This window comes from Hipposideros armiger, unplaced genomic scaffold (assembly GCF_001890085.2).
Source record: "Hipposideros armiger isolate ML-2016 unplaced genomic scaffold, ASM189008v1 scaffold_33, whole genome shotgun sequence".
NCBI lineage: Eukaryota > Metazoa > Chordata > Mammalia > Chiroptera > Hipposideridae > Hipposideros > Hipposideros armiger.
The window spans coordinates 3,165,708-3,176,947 of NW_017731383.1; the positions used below are offsets into that span (position 1 = coordinate 3,165,708).

The window sequence follows — 11,240 nt, forward strand, 5'->3', positions numbered from 1 at the left end:
CAAAGGGATGTGTATCTTGCTCGGTTTACCATTCTGTGTCACAAATTTCTAGACTGGTGAATTATCATCTTATAAAGCTATTTCCAGCTTGGGGACAAATGAGTCTAGTGGTAACTAAAACCCCAAAGCTGGCGCTGTCGTGTCCTCTTGCCCTGCCTCCCGCCCCCACCCCACCGGCATGTTGGGGAAGGGCTGGGGCTGGGAGCCCTGAGAGAGGAGCAGGAGCAGATGCAGGTGCGGAGCGTTCTGGAGCCAAGGGCTGGACAGGCGCCCTGAGGCCCCGCGAGGAGGAGCGCCCTGCCCAGGACACAGCCTGCGGGCCAGGCAGCACTCGGCAGCTCCGCTGGGCTTGGTGGCTCCAGCGACTGCTCCAGTGTTTTCTCAGCACTTGGGAACAGATGGCTCCAGCTCCCACCCACGGAAGCCAAACATTTTCCCTGGTTACCCTGCTAATTTGCTCACAAGCCTCCTCTTGTAAATAGAGAGTACAAAGGCTCCTTTGCACGCGTGCCTGACAGCGAATTCCGACTGCCCGGGAGAGGCCACAGAGGGAGCACGGCAGAGCCCAGGTAAGGCCCCGGTGTGGCCACGAGCCTCGGCGGGAAACCTGGAGAGAAAGGGCGCTGGCTTGGGGTCCAGACAGGCTGGGCTCCAGCCCTGCCTCTGCCACGCCCTCAGCGTCCGGCTGGGAAGCCAGCCGTGGGCCAGGCCCTTGGGCTGGCTGACGTCTGTTTTCTCACCTGTGAAATAGGCATGCTATTCCCAGAGCAGTAGGACAGAGCTGTTGTTGGGTGCTCCGGGAACTGGGGTATCTGTGAGAGCCTAGTCACCCTTCCCCGCTTTGTCTGGGGTCAGCACGTGGTGGCCGAACCCTGGGCTGGCGTCACTCTGCCCCAGTGTGTTCACCCAGCCCTTCACTTACCCAGCCACCTTGCGACCTGGGCAAATGCCTTTGCCTCTCTGGGCCTTGTCCCCACCTGCAAAACATGGTGTCGCGGAGCCTCCCTCACATGGTGCCTGCCACCCTGTGAGTACTCAGGGTCATCTCTACCAGCAGTCAGGGGAGGCTCCCTGGAGACGGACTGTGGCACTGAGACTTCACAATCGATAGGAGATGGGGGAGGGGGGGAGGGAGTGTGTGTTGACAGGCAGGCCCTCCAGGTGGAGGGAACCACATGGGTAAAAGCTTGGGAAGTAGTCCCCTCATGGCAGGGGAGGGGAGAGTGTAGGGAATGGGGTGTGGCTGGTGCATCTAGAGAGGGACAGGCTGGGTGGGTGAGGAGACTGCAGGGGACAGAGGGCGGTGCAGGGTCCAGGGTGGGCAGGCTCACAGGAGGGTTTAGAGGGGGTAGGGAGAGAGGAAGTCAGGGCTCCAGGGGCAGCTGCTGGTACCTGTCCCCAAGCATCCCATCCCCCCAACCGCATCCACAGAAGCATAATGAAAAGCTCTTCCTGCTAAAAGCAACTGCCCTTTTCCCGGCTAACCTCCAGCAGCTGGGGGCCTTTATCCCACCTCACTGGCTAATCACCTGGGTGTCTTGAGGGGTGGAGGCCCAGAAGGCCACGTATGGGGACCCCAGTTTTGGAAGCCTGGCCTGGGGTGTGACTCTCTCTGATCTCTGGGCTTGGAGTCTAGGGGTCCTAGCAGGCGGCATAACCCGCAGGACCGACAGGTGGCTGAGAAGGGGCCAACATTGCTTGGCCGTGCGGTGTGACCCCAGCAAGCACTTTCACCTCTCTGAGGCCCGGCTCGCCCTCTGTGATAGTTTCCCCCCAGGGTCACCGTGTGGTTTGAGCAGACTGTGCACTTGGCCCAGAGCCTACCCCTAGCCGGTGCCCGTAGCGCCGACCCCCACCCAGTCCTGCTCAGCACCACGCGGCGTCCTTGCCCCTCTTAGGAGAGAGTCGTGGGGTTTGTTAGTTTATTCACTTAGCCTTTTGACCCAGATGGCCGGGTCTCCTTTTCTCGCGAGACTGACAGTGCTCGAATGGAAGGAGAGCGGGCAGTGTACTGAGCTACATGAGCAGATGGGGGCTGACTGCTTCCTAAGGAAGGGCCTCCTCCACTCTGGGCCTGGGCTTGGCCAGTTTCTGGGGGCCTTTCTGTTCAAGTCAGGAACACAGGCTTTGCACCAGAGACCCTCACCCCTACGGTCGCTGAGGCCCAGCCCCGCCCAGCGTGTCCAGCTGGCTGGCCCTGGAGCCCCATGGCAGTGTCTTTCCCTCTGCCCTGCAGAGGCCTCTGGACCCAGCCAGCCTACTTCCTCTCCCTCCCTGCTGGGTCCTGAGCAGGCCCCTCACTCCTGTCGCTGTCTGACTCTCAGCTGCATGTACAGGTTGATGGGAAGATTCTAATTGGCTTTAAGTTAATAAGTCGGGAATAATTAGGTTTGAGCTCCAGATGGCACAGCCGCCATGACCTGCAACAGCCCCACTGGAGCAGCGGCGGACCCCGGGGCAGGAGTGGGGGGGCACTGCTAGCCTTCTTTATTCGTCTTTCTCCCTAACATTTTGTTATGAAAATTGTCACATAAAGGAGAGTCGAAAGACTTGTGCAGTGTACACCCATGTGCTCACTGCATGCATTGCTCTACTTACTGTCTGAGACAGCCCCATCCACATACCCATCTGTCTCACTTTTTTCAGTGCAGTTTAAAGGCAGTTAAGATATCAGTACACTTCAGCCCTAATATGCCTATCATTAGTTGGAGGTCAATATTTGCTTCTGGTTTTTGGGTTGTTTTTTTTTAACTTGATTGGGAAACTGTGTTTTTCCCAGGACCCATCAGCTCCAAGTCAAGTTGTTGTCCTTCAATCTTAGTTGTGGAGGGTGCAGCTCAGCTCCAAGTCCAGTCGCCATTTGTTCAATCTAGTTGCGGGGGTCACAGCCCACCATCCCATGCGCGAGTCAAACCGGCAACCTTGTTGTTGAGAGCATGTGCTCTAATCACCTGAGCCATCCAGCCACCCACCGGCAGCTCAGCGACAGCTCAGCTCAAGTCATTGTCTTCAATCTAGTTGCAGAGGGCGCAACTCACTGGCCCATGTGGAAATCGAACCAGCAACCCTGTTGCTCAGAGCTCGAGTTCTAACCAACCTAGCCATCCGGCCGCTCCTGGTTTTGTTTTTTGGGGGCAAAATTTACCAACAGTGAAATGCACAAATCTAAAGGGAACATTTGCTGAGTTTTGACAGATGGACACATCCCACAAAGCAAACCTCTGTCAAGATATAGAGAGCATGAGCATCACCCCAGATGGTCCCCTTGTGCCCCCCACCCGCCCCAGGGTCATCGCCATCTTGGTTACCTTAGATCCATGTTGCCTAGTCTAGAACTTCCTTTGAATGGGGCCACACAAAAGTTGGTGAATAACTTTTGTGTCTGTCTTGTTCACTCAGTTCCTTTGAAATTCATCCTAGCTGCTATATCTGTAGCAGGTTCTTTTGTCAGTGCTGAGTAGTACTCTGTGGTTGGATGGACCACAGTCTGGTTAAACATCTCCTCTTGAAAGGAACCGGGGCTATTTCCAGGTTTTTACTACTAGGAACAAAATGTGTATATGTCTTTTTGTGGACATTTAATTTCTTTTTAAGCTTGTCTTGAGTCCCTCTTTCCCCATAAACAAAACAAGCCCATTCTATAGCTGGAAGGAACAGGAAAATGCCTCAATGCGCCCACTGGTCTTTGGGTGGGCACATCTCCCCAAATTGACATGGTGGGACGTGGTGGTCTGGGGTGGCCCCTGTTCCTTGGAAGGGATGAACAACGGGTGAGCAGCTGGTGGTTGTTGTCACTGCAATGGTGGGAGTTATTCTAGAAAATTCAGGTTGGGCCCAAGGTGTCTCCCCTGAGAGTCATGCACAAGGGCACATACTGGAGGGTTGGTTGGATGGGCCACCAGGGGCAACAACTCCAGAGCCCCCCCAGGAAAGGACTCGCCCTAAGGCAAAGAGCAAACGTAGAGTGTTGCCAATATAGCATGGTCTTGGTCAAGCAAATTCTCAAGGTTCCACTGTCAGGAGTAACAGATGTGGTTAAGAAACATTGAAGGCAGTGATTAAAACTCTCTCAGCTGATGAAAATGCTTCTAAGAATCTCAAAAGCGGGCATCTTAGACTCTCTTGGCTAGAACAGAGAACTTTAAAATTTTTTAAGACCTTTGCCCCACGGCCCAAAACGGAGAGAGGGTGTCTCAAAAAGTTCTGTGGGTGCAGCTTTGGCCTAATGTTAATCTGATACACACACAGAAAGCCCACACAGTTTTTAAAGAAATTACATCAGCTTGGACTGAGCAGAGCTGAGCTGAATCCCGCTGGTGCGGCCTCAGGCACCGGAAGCCCACCACCCTTACTGCGCATTCCTCAAAAGTGAGTATGTAGGCGATGGGGGAGAGGGCAGCGGGGTTGCAGCACCTGGGCTTTGGGTTAGCCCTGCCTGCACTCAGGTATCACGGGAGGGAGTTAGCGGGAGAAGGACACCTTTCAGAAAGCTCGCTCTGCCCGCCTTGGGGGGTGGGTTGGAGGGCATAGTGTGGGGCGCCAAGAGACCAAGGAGGAGGCCCTGATGGCCATCCTACCCAAAGATGATAGGTGGGGGGAGCATCTGAAGCATTGGGAACAGCGCAAGGCCCTTGCCATAGCGTGTGTCTTGGTCCCTGGCAGTGGCAGCCCTCTGCTCACTCTGTCTGTGACTGAGCCTCTCCCTGCACCAACGTAGATGTCTTCACGAGCCCATCTGACAGAACAGGCATGGCTTCAGGCCCCTCGCTCTGTCCTTGCCACAGCCCGTCACCGGCTCATTAAATGGGGCCTTAATTGGCTGCATTTTTTATCCTGGCAGATGGCTTTTTTCCAAAGGAGCGTTGCTAACAGGGGTGGGAGGACACACATTGATTAGCAGAGTCCTTGTTGCTGTCAGTGAGGCCGGGGTGTCCTCGGCAGTGACAGCAGGCCTGGCCCCAAGCCTAGCCCACCCCAGCGCCCCCACAGAGAACCCTTTCCTGGGTCTGCCTCTGGGTCATCCCAACAGAGACATCCCATATGACTAGTGGTAAACACACAGGATGCAGACCCACAAGACTCAGCTCTGACCTACCAGCTAGAGACCTTTCTGGGTCTCAGTTTGCTCACATATATGATGGGTGGTGACAATAATGGTCCCACAGCATAAGGTGGTTGGGAGAATTACATGAAGGATGTATGCAAAATGTTTACTAAGTGTCAGACCCCATGTGAAGCATGCTATGTCTTTTACTCCTCACAGCAGGCCTTTTAAGCCCCCTTTGCCAGGGGAGACACCGAAAGGGGAGGGCGGCCTAGGGTCACGCGGCCGGTAGGCTGAGCTGGGGAGACAAAGGCATGATATCTACCTCGGATGGTGAAATGAGGTTCATGCCTGAGACCATGGCACTGTGCAAGGCGAGGAGGAGCAGACATTCGACCCAGGTCACAGGCACAAGACAATGGCGTCAGCTGGTCAGTGTGCCAGTTACTCGTCGCCACAGCACCCACAAAATGTCAGTGGGTATGACCGTGTTTATGGCTCTCACAGCTGGGTGGTTGGCCAGGTGGCTCTGCTCACCTTGACTGGCTTGCTCACATGTTTGGGTTGGCTGGCTGCTGGCTGGCCTAGGTGGCCCCCGCTGTGTGACTGTGCTCCATGTGTCTGCCTGCCATCGCTATAGCCTGGGCGTACTCTCATGGCGATGGCAGCCGTGTAAAAGCAAAGCTTTCCCAGGTCTCTGGTTTATCACAGCTACGGACATCCCACTTGCCAGTCTAAGTCACTCGTAGGACGCAGGATGATGTGGGGGAAGGGAGACGCTGCCTCTGGAAGGGTGGCATTCCACAGCATGCCCCAGGGAGCCTCTGCTGGTGTGGGTCTTGGCCACCCCCTCCTCCTGGACTCCGAGGACTCCACCCCACCCTGCAGAGTCGTGGCCGAGGAGGGCCCCTGACATAGTCAGCTGTGGGGTGGCCTGCCCCTCTCCGCTCTGAGCCCCCTCAAAGGCACCCATTCTTCTTGCTGCCATTGGCCCCCTTGGTTCCCCTACAACTCAACCCTGAACCCCACCACACACGAGCCCCTGCGAAGGTCCTTTGAATACGGCACCAACAATCACACACCCAGACCAACAAACCAGCCCTGATCCTCATCTAAACCTGTCTGCACAGGGGTTTTCCAGATTCAAAGGTCCTTCACCCCCCAGTGCCCATATAACTTGGTGCCCTCAGGAGCCAGGATGTGTGGCGAGCGTGGGAACCGTGAAGGTGAGGTTGACAGGATGCCTATCTCCACACACAGATACAGTTATAGTGCCTCATGATAAACGTGTGCATAGAGAAAAGCATTACAAACAAGCGGATATGGGCTTGCTATAGGGAAAGAGAAAGGAAGATGATGCCTCCCCAGTCCCCACATTCAATGATGGCCACTGTTTAATATTGTGCTACATTTCCTTCCAGTCTTTTTCTCTACGCAGAGTGAACGTACAAGCATGCACAGTTGTGTATCCTGCCTGTCCCACTTAACAGTTAAAAAGTCCAAAGAGTGAAAGAGGCTACAGTAAAAATGTATCCCTTCTCTGACCCCAGCCCCTCCAAACTCCTCTCAGACTCAATCACTGTTCCCTGTTTACAGGGCAGCCTTCCAAAGGCAGCTGTGTGCAGGCAAGCACACTCACATATGCTCACACTTTTTAACACGAATGGTTTCATACTATACATACCGATTCAGTCAGAGTCTCCAGAGAAACAAAACCTATAGCGTGTGTGTGTGTGTGTGTGTGTGTGTGTCCAAATCAAGTTGACACACAAAATTAGCCATCACTCACATTTTTCTGCACCTTGCTTGTTTAAAAAACTAAACACTGTATCTTGTAAATCGTTCCATATTAGTAAGAGTAGAGCTACCTGATTCTTTTTATAATGACTGCATCTTGTACTGCTGAACATTTGTTTCTAATCATTTGCTATTTCAAAAATGCAACAAATATCCCTAGGATACAGCCTTCAATAGATATGCAAGTATAATGTATAAATTCTTAACAATAGAGTGAATGGAACAAATGATGTGTGCATTAAAATTTTTGATTGACGTGCCAAATTTCCTTCCACAGAAGCTGTATAAACTTCCCCTCCCACCACAATGCATGGGAGGGCCTCATGCCCTCACCTCGCCAGGAATGACTTCAAACATTTTGGGTTTGCCAATATGCTAGGAGGAAAATGGCCTCTCGGTGTAGTTTTATTCTGTGCTTTTCTTATTAGGTGTAGAGTTGGGCAATTTTTCATATGTCGAAGCCACTGTGTCTCCTTTTTTTGTAAATTATCATCCCATGTACTTTACTCATCTTTTCTATTGGTCGTTGAATTTTTCTATTATGGAAGTAAGCCCACTTCCTGTCTATGTGTTGCACGTATTTCCTCACTTTGGCATCATCTCTCTCATTTCATTTATGATGGGTTTTTCCATGAACGAATTTTCTATTTTTAATGAAACAGTCAAATGTAGTGATCTTTTCATTTATGGTTTCTGAGTTTTGTGCCTTGCTTAAAAAGAACTTTCTACAAGATTATTAAAACCTAAAATCTGGATTTTTTTTGTTGTTGTTATTTTTTGCTTTTGTTATTTTGGGTTTCAGCTTTGGTATAAGGAATGAGGTAGAGATCCAATTTTATTTTGTTTTCAGATTGTCACCTAATGGTGCAAATACCACTTACAGAATAATCCATCTTTCTCCCACTAATATGAAAAGCTGCCATTATTATTTTTAATTTTTATTGGGGAACAGTGTGTTTTTTCCAGGACTCATCAGCTCCAAGTCAAATAGTTGTTCCAATCTAGTTGTGGAGGGTGCAACTCAGTGACCCATGTGGGGATCGAACCGGCAACCTTGGTGTTATGAGCACTGTGCTCCAACCAACTGAGCTAACCAGCCGCCCCGAAAAGCTGCTATTATTTCAAATAATAATAATAGTAAAATAACTACCATTATCAGTGCATGCATTTGGGTTGACTTCTGGAACTACGTCCGGTGCCCTCGGTTGGTTCATCTCATCAACGTCTAGCAAATGCTGCTGCAAATACGAGAGCTTTGTTTATGCTCTGTATCCAGCAAGTTAGCCCCTCGTCCTTACTCTTCCTCTCTCAGTATTGTCTTGGCTCATTCTTGCAAATTCATTTTCCCATGTGACTCTCAGAATCAATTTATCTAGTTCCGAAGGAAGGGCATCTTGCTGGTGTTTTTACTGGGATGGTGTTAGATAAGGAAATTGATTTAGTAAGAAATGACATCCTGTCGAAGAACAGCCTGTGCCTTTCTCCCCGTTTGTCTGCCTCTGGGTCCCTCACAAAGGGTTTTTCTAATGTCCTTTTAAATTTTGTTTTCATATGGACATTGAACATTTCTAATTAAGAATATTCCAGGGAATTTTATCTATTTTGTTGCCATTGTGAATTAATCTTTTTTTTTCATTACAGTTTTCTAATTGTCATGCCTAAGTAGGAAGACTGGAAATCTCTTAAAAGGTTTTCATTTGGGTGGCTCGGATCTTCCAGCTGTATAATCCTGTCACCTACAAATAACAATAATTTAACTCCTCTTTTCAAATTTCATAGATTTTATTTCTTTCCTAATAATGTCAGCTAGGACTCCAAAGTGGGGGAGGAGGAGAAGGTTAAATAACAGAGCTGAGAGCAGACATCCAAGTCTTGCTTTTGTATTTAAAGAGATGTGCCTTTTGACTGCCAGTGCACAAAAGAGTCTACTGATTCCTCTTTGATTAAGGTTTTGTAAAAATTCAGAATGGATGTTGTATTTTACCAAATGCCTTTTTCATATCTATATAGATGATTGCATGATTTTTCCTTTGACCAATTAATATGATGAATTATATCAATAGCATTTTTACATGAGGCAATCTTGCATTCAGAGTGTTATAGGATATTCTTATTTTAATGTGCTGGTGGGTTCTGCTAATATTTTATTCAGGACTTCATACTGAAATTCACAGGTGAGACTGGTCTGTTATTTTCTTAGAAAAATCTTTGTCAGGTGTAGGCAGTTCTTCTCTCTTTTTTCTCCTGTGCTCTGGAATATTTAAGTTGCACTATGACTCCCTCTTTAAAAGTTTGGTAGAATTCTGTAATCCTGTGAACCTGCCTAAGCCTGGGATTTGAGCAGAGAAGTAGCTGTTTAACAAATTTCTCTATTTCCTCTCCAGTAATTGCTCTATTTAGACTTTTATTTTGTCTAATAGCAGTTTGACTAGTCATTTGTATTTTCCCAGAAAAACACCTCACCCTGTTTTTCCAATTTTTTTGGTGCAAAGTATCTTTTGTATTTCTTTTCACTTCCTGTTCCTGTGTCACTTAACACTCGCACAGCCAGTTTTCCACATTATTATAAATACTTCAAAACCATACACCCTCATGGTGACTTCAGAGCTCTCTGTGTGGCTGCGTATCATTCCACTGGTTTTCTTGGGTTTTGCTAAGCTAACGATGTCGTCCGTCCCCCAGCCCCACCGTGATGAATGTTACTCACCCACTCTTACCCACTCTCCTTGGGAGACTGGGCTGTTTGTAATGGTTGGCTCTCCTGATGAACATCTTTGTATATAAAACCTTTTCTGTATTTGGAATTATTTCCTCGGGCTAGATTTTCTGGATCAAAGCGTAAGCATGTTTTTTAGGCCAATTTACTTTCCAGAAGAGTTGCTTCACTTTGCATTCCCACTAGCAATCTAGGTTTCAAAACCTAGGTCAGAGCATGCTCCCCCCTCCCCCTAAAACACTCCAGGAACCCCAGCGCCTTCCCACTGCCAACAAGACCCCTTGGGCTGGCGTGCCCACCACTGGACTTCATCTCTCACCAGATAAATTCCCCCTTCCTCTGTCCCCCTACACTGGCCTTCTCTCTGTTCTTGAATATAATGAGCCTATTCTGGCCTCAGGACTTGGTGCTGGCTGCTCTCCCTGCCCAGGACACCCTCATCACAAACCTCTCCACAACAGGTGCCTTTCCATCATTCAGGTCTCTCAGCTCATGGGTCACCCTCTCAGAGTGGCCTTCCCTGACCACCAGGTAATGACCACCACCTTGCCCACAGCCACACACTATGGTCTGCGCCATCACTCCGTCTTACTGTCTTCCAGGCATCTGACGCTTCCTTAAATGACTGTACTTGTCTATTGCCAGTGTCCCCCATTGGACGAAAACCCCACAGGGGCAGGGACCCCAGTGTGTCCCCTGCATCTAGAACAGTGTGAATAATTTTTATTCACACCCAGGACCGTTCGGCATGGCTTTCCCGCATAGGCCCTTTCAAAGCTCCAGGCCCGTGGAACATCAGGCTCAGTAACTAAGATTAATGATGTGGATCAACTGGCCATGTCTCCTGGCCAAACAACACCAGGAGAAGGGCAGAGGGACACATCCCACCCCAGAGGGCACATCTGCACCATCCCAGCACCCTTTTACTGCACTCAACACAGACTTACGCAGCATCCAGTTCAGTTCACCCTTCAAACACATATTTGGCTCCTGCTGTATACCAGGTACTGCATTGAGCACTGAGGATCCAGAAAGAAATAAAGCAGGCCTTTGCTTTCAGGGGGCATCCAGTCTTTCAGACGTTATGGGCATGGCCTTGAGAAAAGGTGCGGGCCACAGCTGTGGGCAGAAATACCTCCGGGGCCTCCCGGTTGACGCTCAAGGTGGGTCTCAAGGCAGGAGGAGCTAGTCTGGTGGAAAGTGAGAGGAGGGCGTCCAGGCGGAAGCCCTGCACATGCTCTGACAGACGTCTGTGTTGATCCCACCCTGGTGACCCAGTACTGGGTGGGGAGGGGACTTGCCTGATTCACCGCCAGGCCCTGGCCCAGGGACTGGGGCCCAGGGGGAGGACTAGGGGAGGGAGCTGATGCAGCCCCTAAACCAGGCTGGAATCCGCATGATCTCCAGCTCACGGACTCCTACTCATCCTTCAAAACTGGGTCTGGTTACCAGAAAGACCTGTCCCGTCCACCAACCCAGCATGGCACCTTCAGCCTCCTCCCAGGGTACCCAGGATGGTGGGAAGGCAAGGGTGGTAGGCCTGGGCACCAAGGCGGGGAAGGTTAGGGTATTTGGGAGTGGCGGGCTAGATCAGCTGCAGGTCCCCAGGGTCGCCAGGGCCACTATGCCCCCCTTGGGGTGTTGCGGCCACGACTTCAGCCTGGGCCTCACCCTCACCCCGGC

The 11,240-nt window shown here is 50.6% G+C and overlaps 1 protein-coding gene across 2 annotated transcripts in view; it reads left to right on the forward strand.

Annotated features, from left to right (window-relative positions):
* The first annotated feature begins 428 nt into the window (after nucleotides 1-428).
* SLC29A4 (solute carrier family 29 member 4) overlaps nucleotides 429-11,240 on the forward strand; it is a 23,767-nt gene continuing 12,955 nt past the window's right edge. The window contains exons 1-2 of one of the 2 annotated variants that reach the window (XM_019637408.1): nucleotides 429-569; nucleotides 10,618-10,720. In XM_019637408.1, the coding sequence (XP_019492953.1) occupies nucleotides 10,642-10,720 (79 nt within the window). In that variant the 5' untranslated portion in view covers nucleotides 429-569; nucleotides 10,618-10,641. The remainder of the gene's footprint in view (nucleotides 570-10,617; nucleotides 10,721-11,240) is intronic. The other variant, XM_019637410.1, reaches the window with a different exon arrangement.